Genomic DNA, 25,734 nt, shown 5'->3' with positions numbered 1-25,734 from the left:
AGGAAGAGTGATGATGAGGGATTATTGCTGACAGAGGTAATGCAAGAATTCTACCCAACAGCTAATTCCTGATGCAAAATTAAAAGTAAGAAGTCTGAGCAAAGCTTTAAAGATTAGTTCATTGTCGACCCGGTGTGAATCAGCAGATTGTTTTTTCTGAAAGTGCACCTTTTAGTCTGATCTGAAAACTGATCTGAAACTAAAACTTTTGTTTTGATATCATTCGACTTTTTTGTTTTCAAGCATCTAAAAGAAAACATCATGCTGAAAAGGCAAACCGATACGAGTCAAAACTATGACAAGAAGACACAAGTTTGGAGAAAATGTAATGTTTTGAGTGTGCATGTTGTTTCAGAAAACCTTTTTGGATTAAGCAGTGTGACGGTATACAACGTCTCCCACCTCCCCTTCAGGAGGGGAGGTGGTATTAATAGAAGTTGATTGGGCAACTATCTCAACAAAAAGACAGCTGTGGGCAGAAAAATAAAGAAATAAAAGGCCTGGCAGGCAGAATAAAACAGTCAAAGCATTTGAAAGGAATTAAAAATGCTACTTGGCCCAGCTTGCTGCTCATAAGAGGAACTACTCAGTTTTATGGCAGTAAAGGTCTTTAAGGGCTTTAAGTTCTTCAATAAGTGTCTTATTTTGGTTTTCCAGGACGGCCACTCGATTCTCCAGACACTTTACATACTCCTTCTTTTTCCTGCGACACTCGCGAGCCGCCTCTCTGTAGGAAAGACGAGACACACAGTGTGGGGTTCGCGTTTCTCGCATGTTTCAGTCAAATTTAGGATTGAATTTTTATGCCTGCCGCTCAGCGCGTCGGAATAATGAGTGAGGCGGGAATTCTGGGAATAATAAAAGGTAAAAAGTAAATGGAAACATGCAGACGGATGATCTGAAATGTCACTTAATACACCAATAATAGTCTCTTGACATTTCTTGACAGTTGTGAAGGGATTAAATTGAGAGTCACTCCTCAGTTCATACCTGTTTTTCATGAGGCGGACCTCCCGTTTTCTGGTGACCTCCTCAGTCGCCCCCTGGGTGGGGAGGGCCGGGGAAGAGGCCATGACGACTCCGGGGGCGATAGTGCTGGTGGGGGCCGTCCGGATTTGATAGGCCTGCACGTCTCCAGACGTTGCTGAAAAGCACCTTATAGTTTTACTCTTGTTAAATCCTAAGGAACACAACGTTCGTGTCAATCTGATGAAATTCTTTCAGTGTGAGAAATCGGATCCGGGTGTTTTGCACGAACACTGAATAAAGTCATCATACTGGTGTTGATGAGCACCGCTGATCAATCCCTTAATTGCCTCTGCACATGACCCCACCCCCGGCGCTAACCACTGTTTGTTCGGGGAAAAGAGTTTCCCCAGCGATGGGCGCGTTCAACATTCACGACCCCCCCCCTCCCGGCTTACCCTGGACCACCACTTGGTTGCTGGGAACGAGGATCTGCTGGCCGTCGCTGGTCTGTGCGTACTGCAGGATGGTGGCCCCCGGCTGGGCGGCTGCTGCTGTGTTGGTCATGGTGAGAGTCTGCAGGCCCTGGACTCCATCTGTACCGTTGTTGGCCAGCTGAATGGCCCCACCCTGTGTGATGGCAACTGTGTTATGAGCGGAGTGGGATGGAGGACAGAGAGAGGGGAAAGGCGCACGATTAAAATAAATGGGGACAAGTCAAGCAGAGGATCCTGTCCGATTGACTGGATTGTATCTAACGCTCATTGCAGTATCGCTTGTGATGCTTTCGGTTTTCCTGAGAGCTGCATTCCATTCCATAACGCATTTGAATGAGTATTTAGCAACCAGCCCAGCAGATGGTGCTGGAGAAAGAAAGAATTTGAGGATAACGATGATGGAGATGGTAACGCCCATGTCGATATTGGCAAAGAGGCACAATTAAAGGCTTCAGATGTTTGTAAGTCGGTGGTTTACATGACCAGTCAGCCGTTGTACATGAACTGCATGACCCTGCTGGTCACATCCTTACTGTATTGGCCGCTGCTGGTCTGATAGATGGGCGTTGGCATGGTAACCGTAGCGATGGTGGGCGTGGCGGCCACAGTGGCCAAGTCCTCTTCAGCTTTTTCCTCCTCGATACGAGGAACAGCCGGCGCATCCGACGAGAGGTCGTTCAGAATCTTTCTGTTGTGACAGGAAACGGTGAGATTTAGCAACAAAACAGGAAACGAGTAAAAGTTCACTTTTGCTTTACGAGCCGAGAGCCTTGACGTCGGTAAAGAGTACGATTATATCCAATTGATCAACTTGTCACGGTTGTCTTCAGTCTGTCGTTACTGTGGTTCAAATGTTGAAGAATGTCATAATGTGGTCAAATTGATTGAACATTTTCATATTGATTTGTCACTTTTGAATATGCAGTTTTTCTAAGATGATTTAAAATGTGATTTTTTAAATATTTTTTTACTGGAAATCTGTGTATTTATGTAAAAATAAATAAATAAATAAGTAGATTTTTGGGTTTTTTTTATAGAAAGCTGCTTGCATTAAGCTCTTTTAAAAAGTGACGTGGGATTATTGGCCAGCATCTCAAAAACCACCGTGGCGATCTCGTTCACAACGTACCTGTACGAAGGACGTCGCGACAAAATCTCTCTGCGCTTCTGGGAGTCGGTGACGCTGTCGACGGACTCCTGTGAGTCTTCGCTTTCCGCGATAGTGGCGATCTGAAACAAAAGGGAGACGCGGCGAAAACTGAGCGGACTTTCTGAACCTCACCTGCTGCGCTGTTGAGAGCCGAGAGAATCAAAGAAGCCTGTTCTCACCTGTACAGCCTGGACCTGCGGGGACTGGATGACCGACGGCTGTGCGGCCTGGATGACGCCGTGGACCTGAACCGTCTGCCCATTGGGAAGCTGCACCAACGTGACCGTGGGACCGGTTGCCGAGGCGTGTCCTGCCGCCATGGTTACCTACGGTTCGGGAAGAGATTAGCTTCAAAAAAAATAAAGAGAAATCTGCGCTCAGTAGAGATTTTATTCCAAACGCGGACGTCGTCATCGCGACCTGTGCCAACGTGGCGATCTGAGCCGGGGTGATCTGCTGGCTCTCCGTTTCCGTCACAGCAGTCTCTACGCCCTGCTGAACCTCCACTGATTCCATCTTCATCGGCTGGGCTGAGGAGGGACATTTGAAGGGAAGTGGTTAAAATGCTGAAGCTGGAGGAGCCCGAGACGTTTTTTTTCTTTTCTTTTCTTTATCCTGCAGCTTCATGAAACTACACTTAAGTGAAACAATACAAATACAAACCAAACTAATCCAATTAGCTGTGGACAACAACTGAGTTTTATGAATAAAAATATCAGCCAGCAGTGTTCAACTAAACACACCAGTGATATATTATTTTATTATTTCAAGATGTTTCGTATTGGTATATTTAATGACATTTACACCATGAACAAGCTGTGCCCAACTTTGGCATCAATACATTTAGCAGGTTTCTAGAATATGAGGAAGATCTAAAGCTGTTCAACATGGACAACAATAAAAAGTCAGCAGTTCTCAATTGCAGCTTACTAAATGAACGTGAGATACACTACAACTTAGCGGCACCTGGAAAAGTATAGAACTGCAGTTTTTATTGTTTCCCTTTTTGCTGCTGGGTAAAAAAAAAAAAGTACCACAAAATATAATATTTCTTAAGATAACGTGTATTTCCTAGATGGTGTAAATTAAAATACAATCAGGGCTGGGCAAAACGAATTGATTTAATTGATTAAATTTGTAGCTAAAAAAGATTTTTATTTAGCCTATTCAAGTGCCCTATTATTCAAAAATAATGAATATTATGCTTATCTGATTTGAAAATTACATAATAATAAGAATTTACAATAAAAACACACAATTAACGACTGAAAACATTGGAAAGATTGATCTAACTAGCATATCTATCATCATTGAGAGCAAGTTAAAAAGAAATACTTGGAACTTTATAGTTTTTTTTAATCAAAGTAACAGGTAAATCTACTTTGCAGTGAAATGACAATGCGGTTTTTGGCACTATGTAATTGTAAAAAAATTGATTTAATATTCTAATCATTGAGATGCACTTTAATATTATAAAAAGCAAATAAGAGTTTAGAGGTTGTGTCATGGTTATATGGAGGTTTCAGACTTTATTTGTTGGACTGGGGGGGCAGAAGTGTTCTATGGAGGTGAACAAGACAGACAAACCTCTCAGGTGTTTGGCTGAGAGTGTGAAAGCAGGGTTGTTGTTGTAATTTGTTTTATTTTGTTGTTGTTGCAGTGACTGGAGGCGCAGCGTTGATGAGGGACGTTGTGAGCTCGGTGATCTCACACTGTGCGTAGCTTCTCTCCGCTGCATGATTGGCTTTACACGTTTCTCCCTCTGCTTTTCAAAAATCACTCGGATGCTCCGTGTGTGACAGCAGCGCCACATGGCCGGGCAACGCCCCCTCAGCCAACTCCGGTCACATCCCCGGAGATAAATAATGATGAATGAAAAAAGAACACAGAAACAACTACGATCTGTCTGTTGTGGGTGTAAAAAAAATAAAAAAAATCTGCAGGCCCCAAGATGTTGTTTTTTAATGTGCAGCCACACAGGAGGCCTGCAGTTTGGACTTCTATCCACAAATACATGCAAAATAAAAAAAACAAACTGGATGATGATCAACCACATTAACTCATACTGGATTACATTTTTTTTTTTTTTTTTTTTTTTTAAGTTCAGTAAACAAAATTGAAATACAATGCAGATACGAGCCGCTTCCAATGCGCCTTTAGGGACAAAAACAGCGCACATCTTTGCGCAATGAAGCTTCGTCCGCACCGGGCATCGTCTGCCAGCGGAGCGCCTTTTCAAATCCGAAGCGGAGTGTCACTTTGTGACGAGTCCGCACGCGAACTGCCCCTCCTGGTGCACCGTGAAAGCCGCACAATTTGGCGTGTTTCTCCCCCAAACAGCCGCAGCCTCCCCTCCCTCCATCCTGCTACAAACACACCGCGGCGCCATGATCTCTTTGTTTCCTTCGGGCCGAACCCGACCAGACCGACACTTCCTAAGCCCGCGTCCCGTCTCTCGGAGCCCCAGATACCGCTTCGTCCTTACCGATACAGACTCCCTTCGTCACTCCAGGGCCTCCGGAGCTCCACTTTTATTCTGGCCGACACGTAAGAGCCCGCGTCAGGCTACACCTCCGCCGCGTCACCGCGAACAACAACACGGAGATTGGAGAAGGACGAAAAAGCAGATGGCGACGCTCGCCGGAAAAGAACGAAGTGCTGACGGAAACGGCCGAACAATGCCGAGGAGAGGCGGAGGGGACCGACACCCTCCTGCCGCGCGAAGCCTATAGCAAAATGACGAATCTGTATAATAATAGGCTTTTAACACAAATTCTGAATTATGTAACAAAGATCATTATAATGCATTTCATAACTTGAATCAAAAATGACCTTGTATATTGGTATTTTGGATATGAAAGTCCACGGTTTGTTGCCATACTGACGTTTAAACTGTTTTGTATTTTTTATTATTGCCTAGGTCTTCTTTACAAATAGCCATAATATTTAAACATTTATGATCATTATGAGTATTCTCATTTATGCACGTTTAGCGCAACACGGAGCGGCTGTGATCACCGAATTTCCCAATTTCTTCATGTGGGATGAATAAAGTCTCATCTCATCTCATCTCATCTCATCTCATCTCATCTCATCTCATCTCATCTCATCTCATCTCATCTCATCTCATCTCATTTCATATCATGTCATTTCATCCATCGGGGTGAATCCAAACATTGTGTAAAGGTTGGGAGGTAAACGCGGATCATCAAAAAATGATAGAAATTAAAGTTTTCATTTCTAGTTTTCAAGTTTCAAATTTGACCTCTCTCATTCTGACTCTAAAGTGTGAACAAACTTTTTCATTGTCTTCGGGTTTTTTGTGCGGTGTGAACAGGTCCGCAATTGGGGTCTATGACACAATGTGTAATTTTTGTTAGCCCAAAAGTTTCCATTTGTTTTAATGCAGATAAGTATAAGTGCATTCTGAAAACATTGATACTTTGACAAACATATATGTTATACTATATTATGAAAAATAATCCTGAAATGTCTTTACTAAAACAATCCCACTTGCCACAATGCTTCTATCAGACTTGTCTCTCAGACTGCACAGTTTATGTAACACTAATCATGCACATAATATGGATTTAATACCAATGTAATGTCATTAGTAGGTAGCAAGCTCTAGACATCTTATTGTGATCAGCTCTGAGGGTTTTGGTCTCAGTGTTGTGTTGTGCTTTCTGATCATAGTAAAACAGCCTGACTCAGAGGGCCGAACAAATATGAAATAAAAAAAAGATGAAGTCATTTTCCCTTTTTATCATCATATTTACAATTTCTAATGTCCTCCTGTGAACCACGTTGGACATCCAGAGGGACCACTATTTGTCACATGTTTGACCACTGAGTGAATGTGTTTATTCCAACATTTGGGCTATGTTAATTCTCTTTGTATAGACATACAGTGTGATTTCTTCATTTTCCACTATTAACTTAATAAAAGGTTGAAAATATCCATTTGGTCATTATTGTCCCAAAATCTGGTTTCTAACTCTTTTTCGTGAGCTATTCAACAAGAAGACAATTAACATTGTCAATAATAACAAAATGTAAAAAGTAGATTCTTATCATACAATTAAAAACATATTTGAGTCACATCAAGAAGCTAACGTCTAATCTATACCCCAATAATATACATAAAATGAACATTTGGTCTGGGAGCTGGCAAGGAGGGTATAAATCTAAGATTCTGCTTTGGAAAAATTTGCAGACACTTGTCTTCTCCTTAAACCTTCCCAGGCTCATAACGACTTTGATAATATACAGGCAACCTTTCAGCTCCAGCTATAGATCACCCGAGGAAGAAAAAAATGGTCAGATAATCACTTGGCACCGTCAAAGTTTACTGAGAAACTTAAAATTATTTTTGCTTTATGTCTTCATTTTCAGTCGTCACCAGCAGAGGACAGCAAAAGACAAGGGCTTAAACAGCTTAAACAGAGGGCCAATGGTGCAGTAAAAAAAAACAAAAAAAACATTGACTGTCTCAGATGGGAAGTTTAAAAAGACGAATTAAAGAACAAATACTCAATTTCAATTTTGTATTAGTTCCCTATTTGTCCACAGGGGGGACATTTCTTTGTTAGCCAGCCACACAGCAACGTGGCATCATCACTGTGGTGATATCTTCATCCTTGTTCCCAAATATGTGATGTAACCATTGTTACCTCTGCTGGCAGAGCATCAGGCTTCTTGAATTCCTCTGGATCTGCTGGCAGCGTCTTCGTGATGCAGATCGGCTACTGTGTCTGACAGCACTTCTCCAGTTCTAACACAATACTGACGTATGTGCACCAGGGCCCCAAAGGTCACTTGTTTGGCAGGCTTAGGTGGATTCTTCTCTGGATCTAACAAGTTCTCATCAGATTGCTGCTGGACAACAGACTCCTGGACACAATTCTGCTGCTGGAAACAGGCTTTCTTTGTTTCAGGCTGTGACATTTTGCGACTCTGGCGTTGAGGTGAAGTTGAGCTGACGTTTCCTTGCTAAGCAGATGCTGTGTTTGTCCGGTACTGCTGGACTGAGCGCTGAATGTATTCAGGTGATGAGCTCAGGTACCGGTACAAAACTGATAATGTCATAAACGACATCAAAGAATCAACAAAGAGGACATGTTGCCATGACAACAAGACGTTGCAATGATGTTATAAAGGAGAACTCAAGATATGAAGTTTTGTTGTTGTTTAAAACTCTAAAGGCTGTACGCTGTAACAAATTGCTGTACAATTATGGCAAATTTTGTACAGTAATAAAATAATAATTTGATTATTGTCTGAGAGAGCGATACAATAAGATAAGATAAGATAAAATAAGATAAGATAAGATAAGATAAGATAAGATAAGATGAGATAAGATAAGCAGCAGAGCAGGATAGGAGCATAAAATCACACATTGTACAGGATAGGAGAATCAAAATAAAAATCACACATTGCACAATCAAATTTGGTAAAAATATAGTAACAGAAAGTGAATCCAAAAAAAAACAGTTAGAAAAGAGCCAGTAACTTAAATATGTATGAGTATGAGTACTATCATGCACACAGTGCAGATAAGGGTGGACATGTTATTGCACAGTAAATAAATAAATAAAATGATATTGCACAGGGGTAGGGATGAATTGTCTGGTTTGAGGGTGTGTTTTGTGGTCTACTGGGAGCAGCTTGGCTGAACAGTCTGACTGCAGCAGGAAGGAAGGACCTGCGCTATCTCTCCTTCAGACACCGCGGGTGGTGAAGCCTGTCACTGTTTCTGTTGTGAAACGAGTGAGATTTTGTTTTTGTAAAGGAAGGTAAATCGTAGCATAAAAATTGTCATTTGCAACATTCGGTATGTGCAAAAACCTGGAATAATGCATTTGCATGTTAAAAAGCACAAGCAAACTACAGTTGTAATGTCTCGGAACGCTTCCAACCAAAGACCTCAGATACTGTTATAATGGTGATACTGGCCTGGTGGATCCATGTTCCATTTCTGCTTATGATAAAATACAGCAGTTTGTCAAAATCATGCCATACTCACACTGATGAGACACATCATTATCCTTATTAAGATCATCATTAGGAATGTGCATCTGAAAAGGTTTCTTTGATGAATGTTCACATTAAATGACGTTTACCATCCACAACTGATGTAGTCTTTCTCCATTACTATATTAGGTGCTTCAGTGGTATCGACCCTGAGAGACCAGAGGCCAGGGGGAGGTGAGGGCCAAGAAGTTGGTCCAGATTCTGTTCAAATATATTTCAGGCCAAGTACATTTCAGGCCACCCTCGACTGGGTGTTCATTCTATAACGTCACAAGTTATGACTCCTTCTGGAGGCAGGGGTACCTAAAGTGTGATGTGACTGTTATACAGATTGTTGATAATGCAAATTATTCTAATGGATTGTATATTACAAGATTTGAGTGATTCAAATTGTGTTAAATTCTGAAAATATGCATATTATGCTAACAATTTTCAGAAGTCATTATTTTGAGGTGTGACATTTTAAATCATTACTTTTTTGCAATGTCATCATGTTCTCTATCATCACATTCTATGCTATGCATTTTACAGTAATAAGCTGTTTAAGAAGATTACCGTCGCAACTATAGAATAACAGAATAATAGATCCAATAAAGCTGACAGTATTATATGGTAAAGCTCATACTCTCATTACATAATACTGTAATTGTTGTTGCAGTAATATACTGTTGATGTAAAATACGGTACTGTAGAATAGCTCTTTATTGTAAATTTACAAAGAATTTACAAGTAGTCTAGTCTACAAGTTCATCAAAAATGTTTTTCAACGTCATTTCAATTAATTTGTTCACTCACCTGATTATTGAAACTTTAGGTTTAACTTTTATTAGGGCTGACAAAGTTAATGCAATAACGCAGATTAATCTATCTTCGTGAATAAACTGATTAAATACATTTCAATACAATTGAAATGATCTATAGTCCAGAAATGATTTAAAACCCTTGAGAGTCTCTGGCAGATGATTTCTGGCAGTTGGTCCAAGTAGACTTACCGTCGGCTGATCTGTGCTAGTCAGAACCAACTCAATGTAGAAGACCTAAACAGGCAAATTTGAGTATAAAAAAGCAAAGATGGAACAGTCGAACGGCATAAAGTATTATGCACGCTCTGCAGGAAGGAGTTTAAATGACAAATCATATAAAAATTGCCAAAAAATGAGCAGCTTTCTGAGATAGAATTATATTGAGCAGTCTTTACGCTTAAACGGAACAAGGAGGTGTTATGCGCCACAGTGGATTAAACTTTATTACTACTTTATTTTATTAACACCTAACCCCAGTGGCAGGCCGTGCATTTCAGTCTTAATTAATCAACCTCTCGATGACACACACACACACACACACACACACACACACACACACACACACACACACACACACACACACACACACACACACACACACACACACACACACACACACACACACACACACACACACACACACACACACACATTTTATTTCTTCTTCCTTTTTCTGGGGAGCGGTGGGAGGGTATGAACACTGGAACCAGCAGATGGCGGTAGTGCAACTTCAAGGATGCAAAGTGAAGAAGAAGGGAAACAGTCATCAGGGACGATGAGAGCAGTGGGCAACAGTGAAGATATATAGAACCAGCAGATGGCAGTAATGGAACTTTATGGATACAAACTGCAGTTAAACACAAAAGAAGAAGAAAAATACACGTTATTATGCAGATAATCAGTATAAAGCACTGTTGCATCACAGATCTATACTCGTGTAGCCAGAATAAATACCTTTACCGATGAAACAAATCCAAAGTTCATATCTCCGACTGCTGTAGCTGCATGAAAAAAGCAAATGCTAATCCTGAAACTTTTGGGGATTGAGCAGGGAGACAAATGTCAGTTTTTCATGGTCTTTAAATCAGGAACATGTTAGGTTGCGCTGGCGAGAAATCTCTGACTATCCCATCAGAGGGTGTGAATAGACTGACATTACCTTAGGCCTGCAAGCAAGCCCTTGTGGCGCCAACTCAAAATCTGTTTTTATTTTATGCTGCAGAGGCCTGCAGAGCTCATTGTGAAAACAACAACACATTAATTCTACATTTTTTTCTGCCCCAACTCACTTTTCTTGATGTTCTTGACATCACAACCATTTGATTGTGAATTTGCACAGAAGCTATAAAATACATACACACTGCTAATGTCAATCGAGCAATACATTTCACAACCACAGTGTGATTAAATAGGACTATTATTCTGAATGGATTTAAATATTTCTTATCTCACAGTAAAAAAAATAAAAAATAAAGGACAAATAGATTTTTACTTCACCGCATGGTGGTGCTATAGAGCTACAAAAATTATTGGACCATGTGCTCCTTGATACCAGCTCCTCCTCCCCCTCCCCCTCCTCATCCTCCTCCTCCTCCTCCTCCTCCTTCCCAGCAATGGAGAGAAGAGCTGCCGGTGTGTCATCACGCAGATATGTGGAGTTTATCAAGGCAATTCCTTTTATAATCCTCCTGATGCTCGTTGCCGGTGTTTTATCTGTTTAATAGCATTTTACTGCTACACGCCATAAAAAACACCCTTTTTATTGTGGCACCAAACACATTGTTTGGGGAATTGACCCTGCCTGGGTAATGAACAGCAGTGAATTTGCAGCCAGTTAAAAAAAAGAGAGAGAGAGAAGTAGAGGAGGAGGGGAGGAGAGTGCAGAGAGGAGAGGGGAGGCAAATTTAACCCAAAGGGAGAGGAGGAATATTTTATCGAGGGGGGAGGACTCCTGCTCTCTACATCCTATTATAGGTTTGAACCCTGCTGATCCTTCACTGCGTCTCCTGGAGAGTAGCCCAGGTATCAACAATCACTTAGTCCAACATCAAATAAACAATAAAATAGTAAATAGAAATCAATTATTTTAAATTCAAGCCAATAAATAAATGGAGGAACATAATTAGTATGCTGTCATGCGTCTCGGTTCAATGAATTGCTAAACAGGCACCAAACGAACAGGGGCTGGCCTCTGTTCTCCACAGTCATCATCACTATATTAACATATATTTTCCATACCTTCAGCAGTGGCTGGAATTTGTTCATAACTATTGTCGTGAAGAAAATCAACAGAACAGATCTGGACTTGCAGCCATTGTCCATTGTTCTGCATCGGTTGCCCCTGACCTCCCGACAGGCTGCTGGAATTAGATTTGGGCGTTGTAAATGTTAAATGTACTTTAGGAATCGGGGACGACGGCTCAATCTCGCTCTCCTGGTGTCAAATGCTGCCGTTTTGTCAGAGCTGTTTGCGTCTCAGAGGGATGCTCAAGAACTGGCACGAACTCAGAGATTTCAGCAAAGCGATATCCATGTTTGTCTTCAAACAAAGTGTCTTCCCTGTTTGTTTGTTTTTTTAAACCTAGTGCTCATTTAAGTATGATATTATATACAATGTGACTTTTATGCACAACTTATAATGGGTCCAACCAGAATGTCACTGCGAGAATATTCCCCCATAAATGTACCTTGATTTGATACCTAAAATTACAATAGCTGTGCTTTTAATGGGTTTCACGGAGTTGTACTTTAATGTGGTGAAAGAAATGTCTCAGACAGATCATTTCTTTTGTAGTAAAATTCAGGTAATTGTTTTACACACTAACAGCTTTTTTTTTAATGGCAGAATAGATAATTTCCCAACATTCTGATGCTATCGAGTGTGACGGAGGAGATCTGGAATCATATTTCATGTGTGAGAACTCTCTCAAAATAATGTTCAATGTAGAAATATTGAGTGATATTTAAACGTAGATCAGCCAAATATGTTGATACATGCAAACCCCACACCCAGGTTTATTCATTGTGAAGTGAGTATTGCCCACATAACAATGAAACACTATTTGAAATTGAAATAATAATGCAAAATGTTGTGTTGGTCCTTTGCCTCCAATGCCACATTGATGTCATGATTATTGTTAAAGGGAACAATGTGGATAACCTTTGCTCAGATATCTCGATTGGAAAAGCTGGATCTGTTAATGGAATAGTAAATTGACTTCATTTATTTAGTGCAATTTAATTGCTCCAGCAATCTCACTGCACTTTACATCGTTAATTACACTCACACTGGTGGCGCTGAACCTCCATCGGGATCAATTATGGGTTTGTGAACGAGGACATTTTGACATGTGGGCAAGACGGGGAATTGAACCATCAACGTTGTCATTGGAAGAAGACCTGCTCTACCATCTCAGCCACGCTCAATAGGCATCACTTTGGATGTGTGCTTGTGGTTTTAGTCTCATCCCTCAAATGCATACACTCATTGTGCTTTTGACAAAAAGGAGCATATTTTCTTCCGAAATACTCTCCTCACATCTGTCTGACATGCATGTGGTGTTTTTGTTCTGTTTTCTTAAACTTGTTCTTCGGGGGGGAGGAAACAAGTCATTTTAGGGTGTATTTTTTTGAAACAGCTGAGGTTCCTCTGAAGGACAGCCTTACAAATAAATATGTCAAGGCCATTATTATCATTTGTGGAGAGTGAGTTATCACTGGGAACTGTAGCCTGAAGCCAATGCATGGACCAGAAGATACCCAGGACTACCAGCGTAAAACACATGGTCAAAGAGAGTAGGAAACAAGAAAGGAAAGCTTTAAGTGACGTGAATGTCTGTAAAACTGATCATTTTGCCTTTGCTGTTACCCATTTGTATATAATTTCAAAAAAAAAAAGGTGAATGTGGAAAGACGAAATGAGTATTAATGTAAATGTTTTGTCTATCTGCCCTGAAAGCCTCAATATCTGACATTTTTCATGGACAGTAGGTGTTATTTTTCACCAATTTCCACCGATAGCAAGCTCCTACAGCCTACCAAACGGTGGATTGGCGCCTCGATTCTCGTGTGCAATCAGCTTGTGGTTCAAGCATTTCATTTTCCGCCATAATATTTTTGTTGTTCGTGTTTACAATCAAATTAAAGACAGATTGGCCGAAGTGGAAAATATATTAGAATGGAGAAGCTTTAAAAAAAACGAAGAAATGATCACAACAGCAGACTATTTTAATGATGAGAAGCGAACAGTCTTTCATGCAGCAATGAAACTGATTTTACATGCACACACAGACGCAGAAAGACACAGAAAGAGAAAGAATCAATAGAGGCATTTGGTCTATTATCATAAACACACACACACTGTGTGTGTGTGTGTGTGTGTGTGTGTGTGTATGTGTGTATGGGAGGAATGTTTTTTATCTCCAGATGGTTGACTGAGACTTGGCTGGTTGGTACATAGAGTCAGAGAGAAAAAAACGGGCAGAAGGCGTCTTTTCTACTTGAGCTCGACTAAGTGTGTGTGTGTGTGTGTGTGTGTGTGTGTGTGTGTGTGTGTGTGTGTGTGTGTGTGTGTGTGTGTGTGTGTGTGTGTGTGTGTGTGTGTGTGTGTGTGTTTGTGTGTCATGTCTGCCAAACGCCTGTGTGAGCTAGTGAGTATGTGTGTGTGTGTGCGTGTGTGTGTGTGTGTGCGTGTGTGTGTGTGTGTGTGTGTGTGTGTGCGTGTGTTCCTGACCTTGAAGAAGGAGGCTCAGTTGGAGGAGAGAGGGATGAGGAGCCCACCTCCCCCTGCTGCGCCTCCCCCCCTGGGTAAAGAACGAGTGACTTCTCATGCTCCTCCTGTCCTCTCTTTTCTTCTTGTTCCTTCTCTCATCTGTCTTTTCTCTCATTTTTGGGGTATTTTATCTGCTCTTCTTTCTTTTCATGTGCCTATTACATATTCTTGGGTTTCTCTTCAATTGATCCATTCTGCTTTTCCCATTCATTCCCTCACTTTGCCTTCTCTAGCGCCTTTCATTTCCTGTTTCCTTCTTTCTTCCCTTTTCTCACTATTTACCTTTCTACTTTGTTCTTCTATTCCTGGTTTTCTTTTCTTTCCTCCTTTATCAATTTTCTTTCCTTTTGGATTCGTCTTCTTTTATCCTCCTGTATCACCAATCCATTCCGAACACATTTTCCTATCTTGTTCCCTTCCTTGTATTGTTTTCATCTCTTTTTCCCTCTTTCATCTTATGTCCTGCCTTCTTATCTCATCCACTTGTTTCCTTTCACCTCATCTAATCTTCTTTGGTGTTCTTGCTTTCTTTTTGAACCTCTCGTCTCGTCTCGTCTCGTCTCGTCTCGTCTCGTCTCGTCTCGTCTCGTCTCATTCTGAATAACAGTGGACTCCTCCAACACTCTTTCAGCAGCCAAGGTGCTCTGCATGAAAGGGAAGGAAAGAAGAATATGGTGGGGGGAGGGGGGCTGCACAGACACGTCCAAAGCAAAGGAGGGCCTGGAATCATATGCCAAACTAAAAGCTCTTTCAAAAGCTTTGGAAACAGCAGGATGCCCGTGGGGTGATTGAAAAGAAAAAAAAAAAAAAAACAACCTTCCAGCAGAAGCGGTCAAAAAGCAGGTGTGACAGTGTGTCTGCGATACGCTTCAGATTGACAAAGAATCTGGAAAGAGCACTTTGATTCCTTCGCAACACTTGTATGAGGACATTTTGGGTTTTACTTCACGCGTATGATTTGATTTTGTTCTGTCCTTCTTTCAAATAACGTCTTATTTGGATTCCCCTCTGTATCTTCACTTGCTGCTCCAGACAGGAGAAAGTGAACTTAACTCACCTTAATTTCTGTGTCGCTCTCATCCTCCATCAGAACTCACACAGTTCAAAGAAAGAAAAAAAATGACGCAGGCTAACATTTTGATATTCTTACAGATGAAAGGAGGCACCACTTTAAACCACTGAATCATGTCTGTGTGGTAGAACATAAAGTCCATGCAGGCGTTCAAAATTATCCATTCGTGACCCCTAAAAACACTGAGAGGTGCTGGATTTGAAAGCTAGCCTCAAAGAAGGAGAAAGAGCAGGAGCTGGTATATCAGATATTTTCTGTTGCCTCTTTCGTGATTAGATTTTTAATCTTTCAAGCAGAAAGCAGAGAAAAGAAAAAAAAAACACATAAAAGCAGTTTCCAATAAACCTCTGTGTGGGAGGTTACCGAAGTTAATATATCTGCATTATAATATACAAGAGAAAAGGATAAACTACTTTATATCTGAATAACATCAAAGGTTACTGACCGGGAAATGGACTGAAAACAAATCTAAACATGCAATACCTCCCTTGGTGTAATGATTCGCAACAGCACAATGTCCTTAAAGTTTACTGCTCAGGGCTTTAAAAACTCCTAAACTCCCAAATGTGAGAACTGTTGATACAAACAAATACACAAACAATTAAACAAAAACCTATCAAACAAATAACAAGTATGCCGATAACACCATATATAAATGCCCCCTACTAATAGTGCCAATGAATAACCTCAACCTGTGCTATTCTAACCCTTGTTAGATTATAAGATTATAATTAAGATGATCATTTGTTGCCTGGTTAATTAATAAATACACCAATAAAGTATGTATTTATTTATTTTTTTAACAAAAAAGTTGTGTGATGTGTTTCAGTCAATCACTGCAGTGCATGTATGAACCTTTGAACTTACAACCTCTGACTCCTGGTTCTCTCTATGCAGTGTTTATTAATATGTCAATACATCCATTGAACCAAGTATTTTTTGTTTCAGTGGAGGTTTTGGTGTTAGTGTCTTTGTGTGTGAGGCCCAAATGAAAACTTGCTGTGTGTTTTCCTTCCTGTTGCTGTTGAGGCTCCATCAGTGCCATTCTTGTATTCAAGTTTACGTTCTGTGGTGTGTTTAAGTGGCAGGCTTGTAAACCTTTTATCTTTATCACTTTGGCTAAATATCTTGCATTTTGTGTCGCATAATATTGTTTTAAATAGCTGAGCTTGTACTGTATGTGAGCGACTGTTAAGCGTGCGGCACGTGCATATTGTCGGCAATACAGTCGAAAATAAATTACATTAAATACAAATAACAAAGACGACATCGTACCAACCATATTGGCTGCATTACAGAAACACAGAAGAGAAGCTTATAGAAATCAACATTTAAAACCTATAAACACTTGTGAAAAACAAACATATTTAGTCCATTCCCCTATTAAATATGTTCCCCTGGAATCAACTGCCAACATATATTTCCTACTCGCATAGTACTCGTCTGCTGCTTTTCCACTAGTACGTACTCAGCCCTACTCGACTCGACTTGCCAAGTACCGCCACGGCATAGCAGAGTCATCAGAGCCTTTCCCCATCGTGCACAAGTAATCACCTCGTATATGATATGGAACTAACATGCCTTGGATATCAGCTCAAATAACAAATGAAATAGTATATATTTTTAATGAATAATATTAGAAAATGTGGATTGTTACTCGTGTTTCACTGTCCGGTGTTTTGGTTTCACTGGTGCCCTTGTTAACTGGTGTCTTCGGCCACAAGCATGAGCTTAAACGGCGTTTGCCAGGATAGCCACAGATTTTGGCCGGGTTTTTAACATCCTGCAGTGAAAAGGGGACGGTTGAGGAAGCCGGTCACCAGTTAACAGGGAACCTGGTTAATCCGAAACACCGGTGCTCGGAGACCTCCCAATTGACACCTGAGATTGTGGGGCAACCTACTCTTCCACCTGAGCCTGAATCACACCCATATAATCGTGAAAATTTGATTTGTAAGCAGAATGGAGAGACAACAGGTTTACAATGGATCATTTGTAGAGCAAAGAAACTATTATAGACTCACTGGAACTGCATCAATTACAACTGTGGAGCTCATTTTATCAGAAGTTGTCAAAAGTAAAAGTTACGTCCTCTTGAATAAAGTGTTATTCTTAACACTGGGAACGGATCAATTTCATGCTTTCTTGCAAAAGCAATAAAGATAGCTGGCGTTGGTCTCTCCGCTGATGGATAACTCCATAAAATAGTGAATCACACCAAGACACATAATTAAGTCACCCAACAGTCTGACACGTGGAAGCAATTCTGTGTTTTGCACCATGATTAAAGTAAGCCTGTTTTACTTGCTCTTTAAAAGCGCGTCTGTCTCACAGTGCCTCCATGATGAGAAATCTGAAGTCACCTGTTGTCAAACAGCGAGGCAGCGGAGGCAGAACGAATGAACACACTGAACTGTAGTTTGGGATTACATTACACGGGTGGCTTTCAGATTACAATTTGAATATATTACATGTTAGGTCTTAGTTGTAAGAACTTGAGTTTCTTTTAAAGTGACAACCCCGAGGCTTTTTTTGTGGGCATGCACTGCAGTCTGCAGCTGCTGATGAAATTTATGTCACACACAGACATGGAAAGTTTAATTTGCCCCCCTAGTGCTGCCGTGCCTGTGATATCCCTGTGTTGTCGGGTTAAAGTAAACACTATCAGGGGTATAGAATATATGTCATAGCTAAATATATGACAGCTAAGTATCATAAAACTGGGTTAAACATATAAAAACCTGAATAAATATGATTAAAAAGAAAGATAGATAATGAAGCCTAACACTTTATGAGCTGTGACAAAATTACTCACCAACAGCACATCACACATAATCATGTAGTGCAACACACTCTACATGTTCTCAACATGCTGTCACCTTGAAAGGTACCAAACCATGAAATGTGGGTCTCCAGCCTCCTCCGCTTTTTGAATGGACTTGAATAGACTGGGTTGAGACAGTGGCAGACTGTCAGAGGTTTTGCTGTTTACACTTCTCTATCTGTGTGGCGCACAAACACACTCATCCAGACTGGGTCCAGCATCCCTCAATCACAGTGTGACATTCACTCTTTTAATGTAGAAACGTCTGAGCGGAGGGAGACGTGTGTGGGCGGAGTGACAGTTTAAAAAAAAAAAACACAAAAAAAAACCCCCACACATCCTTCTTCGGGAACGGGACGATACTGAAAATACATTGTTCTTCATTTTCCAACGTGACCTTTAAAAAAGAAAAGGAGAGCATGTTGGAACCAGTTTGAGAAGACCTTTTTCACTTGAGCGTTTCCATATATTCATTTTCCACCTCATCTATTTCCCCTCAAATGCACTTTAACGTTCACTAAGTAGACGGCTGCTCCCTGACGTGTGAAAACTGTTATGCCTCGATCGCAGCACACATTTCTCACCTTGTTTTATGTAAGTTTCACCATGATGATCAAGATAGAAACCATCCATCCATCTTGGTAACAGCATGGAGAGCAAAGGAGCCCAGACGTCTCCTGTACCGCCCAACTTCCTCCAGCTCCTCTCGGGTGAACTACACGCTGCTCCCAGAACGAGCCACAGACATAATCTCTCCAGCAGGTCCGGGGTCGACCTTTTGGTTTCCTCCCAGTTGCACGTCGCTGGTACCCGTATAATGGGAGGGCAGCCAGAAGACATCCTAATCTAATGCCTGAGCCGCCGCAACTGCCTTCTATTATTTTTGGAGGAGTCGGGGCTCCATTTCTGGTCCCTCTGGAATGGCTGAGCTCCTCACTGTATCAGAAAGGGTGAAACCCACCATGATGTGGAGAAAACTAATTTCACCTGCTTCTTGTCAGTGATTTCAGTCGGGCCCCCGAAGCCCCTGACCCTCTTTGAGGGGGGAGAATGTAGACTGATTGGTAAACAGAGAGATTGGACTTACAGCTCAGGTCCCTCTTCACCACAGTAGTTAAGTGGGGCAGCCGCAGTACCGTCGCAGCTTGTCCGTCCCTACTGATCTCTCACGATTACTCAAGAACAAGACACTGAAACACTTCACCTCCCCCTCCCCAACTCAAAGAAAAAAAAACAAAACAGAACATCTTTTTCCCTTAACACCATAGACTCCCATCCCAACGACTTCACATTCTGCTGTTAACATTTGAAGACTGAAGCTAAATTTAAACGTACACATAAGCTGTTTTAAAAAAACAAATAGAAATCAAAATAGAAGAATTGTTACTGTCAAATATATGAAAAGCGTCAACAGCGGTTTTCCTTCGTCTGTGACCATCTCTTGGTTGAAACGACAGGAAGTCATACTAACTTTCTATCAGCTTGTCTTTACAATAATTTTCCATGTTACTTTGATGACTATTGAAATGAACCCTTGTTGATTTTATAGAAGAATTGCAGCTAAAGGTCTATAAATAAAGACACAGTTGTCAGGGTATTGACATATGTAGCGTTCAAGATGTTGTTAAATTGGTCCTTTTCCAGTGCTGTAGATGTTTCCTGGAAAATTCAACATGACGGAGTTGAAACAAATAGCAAACCAAAAAGAAACAATTTGAAACTAAAATCTATCATTCCCAACACACTTTAACTATGGTAGCTGTAAACAACAATTGAAATGACATAAGAATGCATGGGATTGAACTTGGACCCGTCATGGTGTTGTATTAGGTTTGTCTGTGTGGAGTTTGAATATTCTTCCTTTGGCTTTGGAGATTTTTCCCCAACTAATTCAATCCACAGTCCAAAGACATTGCTTGGGTTAATTAATGACTGATGAAAAAAAAAAAAAAAATTTCCAGAAATGTCGTCACAGTTTCTTCAGACGAGACGAGACAGATTGAAAAACTCAAACTCATATAGTGATTAGATTAGAAACTTAGATTAGGCTGTCAGATGCTTTTTGATGATTGATCCTTTATTCATCATTTTGCTGGGTTAATCTACATATCGCCCTTCTTCATGAGTAGTTTTTATGCAGGTTTAAACCAATTAATACGGGGACTACAAAAACCATCTAAACATCTAAAAACATCTAAAATCCTCAATTGAAGCAAAGCAAAGGATCCACTGCTCATGTTTTGGGAGTGAACCTTACACGTTAACTCATGCTTGTTTTGTCTGGGTTTCCTGTATCTTTAAAATCCCTGTTGTCATTGTCAGACCTCTGAGCAATAAACAGAAATGACACATTTAAAGCATTTAATCATGGTCTATTTTTTCCCCTGCATCACATCAGTGAAAGGTAATGAATTTATTCAGATTTGTGTCATTCTGCCCTCCTGCTTTTACAAACAGCTCCATGGCTGAGCCACAACATTGTCATCTGAATTGTAAGTGGAGTAGTTCTCTTATTAAATCCCCTGCTTCTATTGCACCTGCTCAGTACGAGGTTAATACATTAGAACAGAATAGACTAGAATAGAATAGAATAGAAATAAGCTAATAAACCTAGAGGTAAATTATTGATCATCATTATGCATTCATCCATCAAGGACAATGTTCAGTATCTGCCTGGTTAGTTCCATAAATGTGTTAGGGCTGCACAAACAGATTCATCTGAAAGAAATGTTTCGCAAGCAATCATAAAAATGGTTCCAATCACATAAACCTGATTAATTTTGCCGAGCATAAGCTGCTATAATAAATATGGAGTTGAAAAATCCGTCACATTCAGTATAATGTGACAATGTTTTTCTTCTTTTTTACATCTTACCTCTCCGATGACTATATTCATGTCCTGACAAGAAATGCTATTACTGCCTTCCGTCCACAGAGAACAAGCAGGCATCTCATTTTTCTGTCTGTGCATCCTAGTTTGTGCATTTAATGTCTGGGCTGAGGAGCTCCTCATTTCCCCGGAGCTGTGACTGAGTGCATGCAGAGGAGGAGTGGGAGGCGAGAGGCAGAGGCCTGAGCAGGGCTATTTTTACGAGACACATAATAAAGATATGGAGATGAAGCATCTATATGCTACCTGAGGACCTTCTCTGTGCTCCCAGTCTGGCCTCACATCCTCTCCTCTCATTCTTCTGCTCACCGGCTTCCATGGAGGATAGTGCAAACAGGCCGAGATGAATGGGACTAATAACCCCACTGTCAGGAGAGAGAGAGAGAGAGAGAGAGAGAGAGAGAGAGAGAGAGAGAGAGAGAGAGAGAGAGAGAGAGAGAGAGAGAGAGAGAGAGAGAGAGAGAGAGAGAGAGAGAGAGAGAGAGAGAGAGGGAGAATGTGGGATGGGTGGATGCAGTGAGGGGAGGGTCACGATGGTGTAAACACCAGAGCAAAAGCTTGCAGGTCTCCGGTTCTATTTTTACGACAGCGCAGGGGCAGGAGGAGGAGGAGGAGGAGGAGGAGGAGAAAAAGGGATGCGAGGAGAGAAGAGGAAGTGGTATGAAAATGTGAGTTCTGCATTATTCATGCACTCAGTGGAGGAGCGTGGACGGCGGCTGGGATACCTTTTCACAGCCTGCACATTTGTACTTATATAGCTTTGCATGATGCTCGTCGGCATAATCAAAACAAAATCCCTCGCTGGTGACCTTAAATGGGAAATCACTGATTCCACACATTAAAGTTGCACTAATAATATTTTAATATTAATCAAGCGTGTAAATCCTAAGGCTTTGTGCAGAGTCACAACCCCCAAAGACTACTGAACTCATGCATCTTTTTTTACTTCACTTTTTAAAAAAGATATTTACGCCACATTTACTGCATGGTAAAGTCATTCTTTAAACTGCAAAGCCAGTGACTGTGCAAGAGGAAATTAAAAGATTAGCATAAAAAATAACTAGCTTGAATGTATGTGTGAGTAAATCAACACAAGTGTCACAAATTGATTGAATACAACTTATAATACTTGTACTTGATTAAAACAAAGCAACAACTCGTGGGGGAGCATAACTCCTGAATAACAAATGACACCATAGCCTGCTCTAACTTGAGGAAAACCCTGTTTGTGATATTCACTCTACTTTTATGTTTTACATGGCCAAGATTATCTTAGATATCATGAGGATGTGTGATAAACTCACAAAATAAATAAATAAAATAAAGCAATCACTGCTCCGCATTTCAACAATTGCAAATATTAGTCATTCTACCTCAAACGTCTGACGGCGCCGGTAACAGCAGACAATGCTTGCTTCCCAGGGGGCAGATGAAGTAAAGTGTTATGCAGAAAATCAACTGATAATCAGCGTGTTTAAAAAAAAATAAATATATATATATATATATATATTTCCCGCCACTAAGAAACTAAAGAACATTAATGCTGCTTTAACAACTGTTCAGATTTGAGGTCATGATTAAGTCACAGTGAAAGCATAAAACCGCTGATGGCACAAGATCTGACATTTAAGACGGAATTTCGAGGGCCTGATTTACTAAGATCGTGTTTAAAATGTGCTAAATTGCATATTGACGCTAATAGGTTCTTGTGCATTTGTGTGCAAGGTGATCGATGCACTCAAATCCTGTGCAAACTGGAAACTATGACTCATATCTATTATTCATGTTCCACCTTCAAATTGATAATGCATGATATTTTGTGCATCTGTCATTAGTAGACCAGCTTCTGAGCGAGTATGCACTGTCAGGTTTACACCCCATATTTATTCACACATCATCCAGATAGTATTTCATGTAAAGGACAGTAAGGTTATTCAGTTTCTGACTCAGCAGGAGGTTGAATCATGATCTGTGTCACTCCTAATAATTAAGCTGGTATAGCCACATATATGACAAAAAAGGTACAAGATTGTTAATATTTACGTTTTATTATACTTCAGTACATTTCAGAATCTGTGCTTTTTTTACTCCATGTTTTTTTTTTTAACACAGCTATCTATCTACTTACGTCAAGGATGTGAGTACTATTGCAAACTGCAGTAGCTCTCAAACTTAAACTAAAGCTTTAGAGGAAACTTGACCCCTAAAAAAACAATTGCAAATTGTTGCAGTTGCTAGTCTGTACAACACCTCATGTATACAGTTCTTTTTCCACTATATGATTGTGCACAAGACACAAAGACATCCCAATGGCCGACTGGTATGATTTCAGTCTGACTCAAATCTTCCGACGTCCTCGGCGATACGAGTGGCAGCAGAGCAGCAGAGGCTCCTGGGATGTGTTGACGCCTCCAACCTGCTGAAAACAGCGTGATTACCATCAGCTCGTCAGCAGCCTGCTGTCAGCAACGCGCTCATTCGATGGCTGATTTCTGCAAGTACTAATAAGTGACTACTACGAGTGACGGAGTGCCGCTGAGGCACTGCTCCAGTGGCTCTTTCCACCTCGTGGTTCTTGTGTACAAAGAGCTTTGAGTCGTGCCGACTGCATGCAGAGTAACACCACCATCAATGTGGCCAGAGGTGACAAATGAGACTGTACGAGCAGCGGAGGGGCAACATAGGCGGCGTGTTTTATCACCCTGGGCTGCACAATGAAAGCAAAACAATTTCAATTTGACAAAGATGGATTAATGTGCCGCAGTAATCTGATTAGACTATCTCAGTGCAAAGAATGGAGCTAATGAGCTGATTTTCAGTCCATCTAGCCAACAGCGATGAGTTCACTCGGTCACAGACGTCACATTCAATAGGTGCTTTTCCTCCGTGGTCTGGTCTCCCACATCTGACTCCACTGTCTGGATTCATCTTTTACAATGATTTACATGCTTTGTGCATGAGATGCAGTGATGGATGAACATAATGAAGAAGGCCTATAGGGATAGCTTTTGTCTCTGTTACTGTCTCTATCATAGAATTTTCAAATCAATCTTCATGCAGGATATCGACTGCAAGCGGCCGTGCAAACTTCATTTCTCTCCAATACAAACTGAAGAACAGCCTTGTTTTAAAGGGTCAAGACTAAAAAAAGCAACAATACTCATGTTAAAATGTGACCAAAAAATTTTTTACAAGCCTGATTTCTATCTCAGAGATGAACACATCAGCTGTGTATGATTAGGTTTGTGCAAGAAACAGAAAATTAGTAACTGATTACAGTTCATTAAAGTGCTGGAAGCGTACAAACTGCATATGAATGCAACTAGTTAAGAAAAGAACTCTTGTTTCTGTTAGGTGGGACAGTGTTGTGCACATCGATGTGATAGTATCGCATTAGCTGAGCTGAGTGGGTCTTTCTAATGAGTGATTCATTCATTATTTAGCTGAAGTCACATCAGTTAAATGGAGGAAGATGCTCTATCATCTTGACATAAGTAATGCTTTAAAAAAAAAGAATCAATTAATCACAGAGCAAATAATCTTAATAGCTGGAATAGATTACTAGCGATCAGGCAATTGTTATAAAGGTATTATAAAGGCAAACATGATTTTCACAGCTACTGTGGATACAGACAAAAAGATTATGTTAATTACTTGGGGAAATGTTTTATGGCGGACTCAGTTCAGGATGAATGAGTACGGTTTATCTCCTCCTGTAAACAGGAGTTTAGTGGATTAGTAAGTGAGCAGCACTTCCCTGGAGACACATTGCTAATGCTAAAGTTTGGTTGGCTGAGCAGAAGAGAGAGCAGCGACAGCTTCGCAGGTCAGTCGGTACGGTTAAGGTTAAGTTTCCATCAAATGAATGTAAGTCATTGTAATGGCCCCTTAAGTCACGGAAGCATGCCTTTGTGTGTGTGTGTGTGTGTGTGTGTGTGTGTGTGTGTGTGTGTGTGTGTGTGTGTGTGTGTGTGTGTGTGTGTGTGTGTGTGTGTGTGTGTGTGTTTGTTTGCACGGCTCCTATCGCCTCCCTGCTCAGTGCATCAGGAGGAGCTGTCAGATCCACATCAGGCCTCGCCAGTCAGATTAAGGATGTTATAGCAGTGGCACCCTGTCCAGCAGCCGTACAGCTGCAGATAGATTACACACACACACACACACACACACACACACACACACACACACGCACACGCACACACACACACTCTCTCTCTGTTTATCTCTCCTCTGTCTCAGCCTCAGTTTCGGCTTCTCTGTCTTCCGAGCCTCTGCTGCTCGGTCACCTCAGGTCCCAGGGTCGAATGGAAGCGAGGTGAAGGGACAGGTGGCAGGATGTCACAGTCCCAATGCAGCCAAAGATGAATAATTCTTACAGAAAAAATAAATAAATCCCATCATAGTAAAGAAATAAATAAATTCATCACTCTGTGCCAGTTAGAGCATGAGTGGCAAAACTGGTGGGGGAGGAATCCGACAAGGTGGAAAGGTATCATTTTAAAGTGTGTTTTACTGCTTTATTACCACTCGTTAAATTATGCTTCATTTATTTTGGATTAATTAGCCACTTACTCTCTACCAGATGCACTAATGGCTCCGTCATCCATGCAAAATCATCCAAACCCTCGCAGAGAAAAAAAACACACATCCAAACACATTGACTATTTGGGATACAAAATGATGCACAAATTAAAATATTTGCATTTAATGCGTCACTGGGCTGCAAACACA

General features: G+C 40.9%; 1 protein-coding gene across 1 annotated transcript; it reads right to left on the bottom strand.

Moving 5' to 3' along the window:
- Positions 1–582: 582 nt before the first annotated feature.
- creb1b (cAMP responsive element binding protein 1b) lies at positions 583–5,202 on the bottom strand (the record flags this gene model as incomplete). Its single annotated transcript, XM_080498344.1, is given in 9 exon segments — positions 583–727; positions 991–1,144; positions 1,425–1,610; positions 1,997–2,151; positions 2,593–2,722; positions 2,725–2,786; positions 2,788–2,939; positions 3,034–3,143; positions 5,099–5,202. Coding segments are annotated over 8 exon segments (1,086 nt in total). The 5' UTR covers positions 3,136–3,143; positions 5,099–5,202.
- Between the last annotated feature and the right edge of the window lie 20,532 nt (positions 5,203–25,734).

Source organism: Blennius ocellaris (genome assembly GCF_963422515.1).
Source record: "Blennius ocellaris genome assembly, chromosome: 6".
NCBI classification, from domain to species: Eukaryota; Metazoa; Chordata; class Actinopteri; order Blenniiformes; family Blenniidae; genus Blennius; species Blennius ocellaris.
This window is presented reverse-complemented; position numbering and strand designations above follow the sequence as displayed.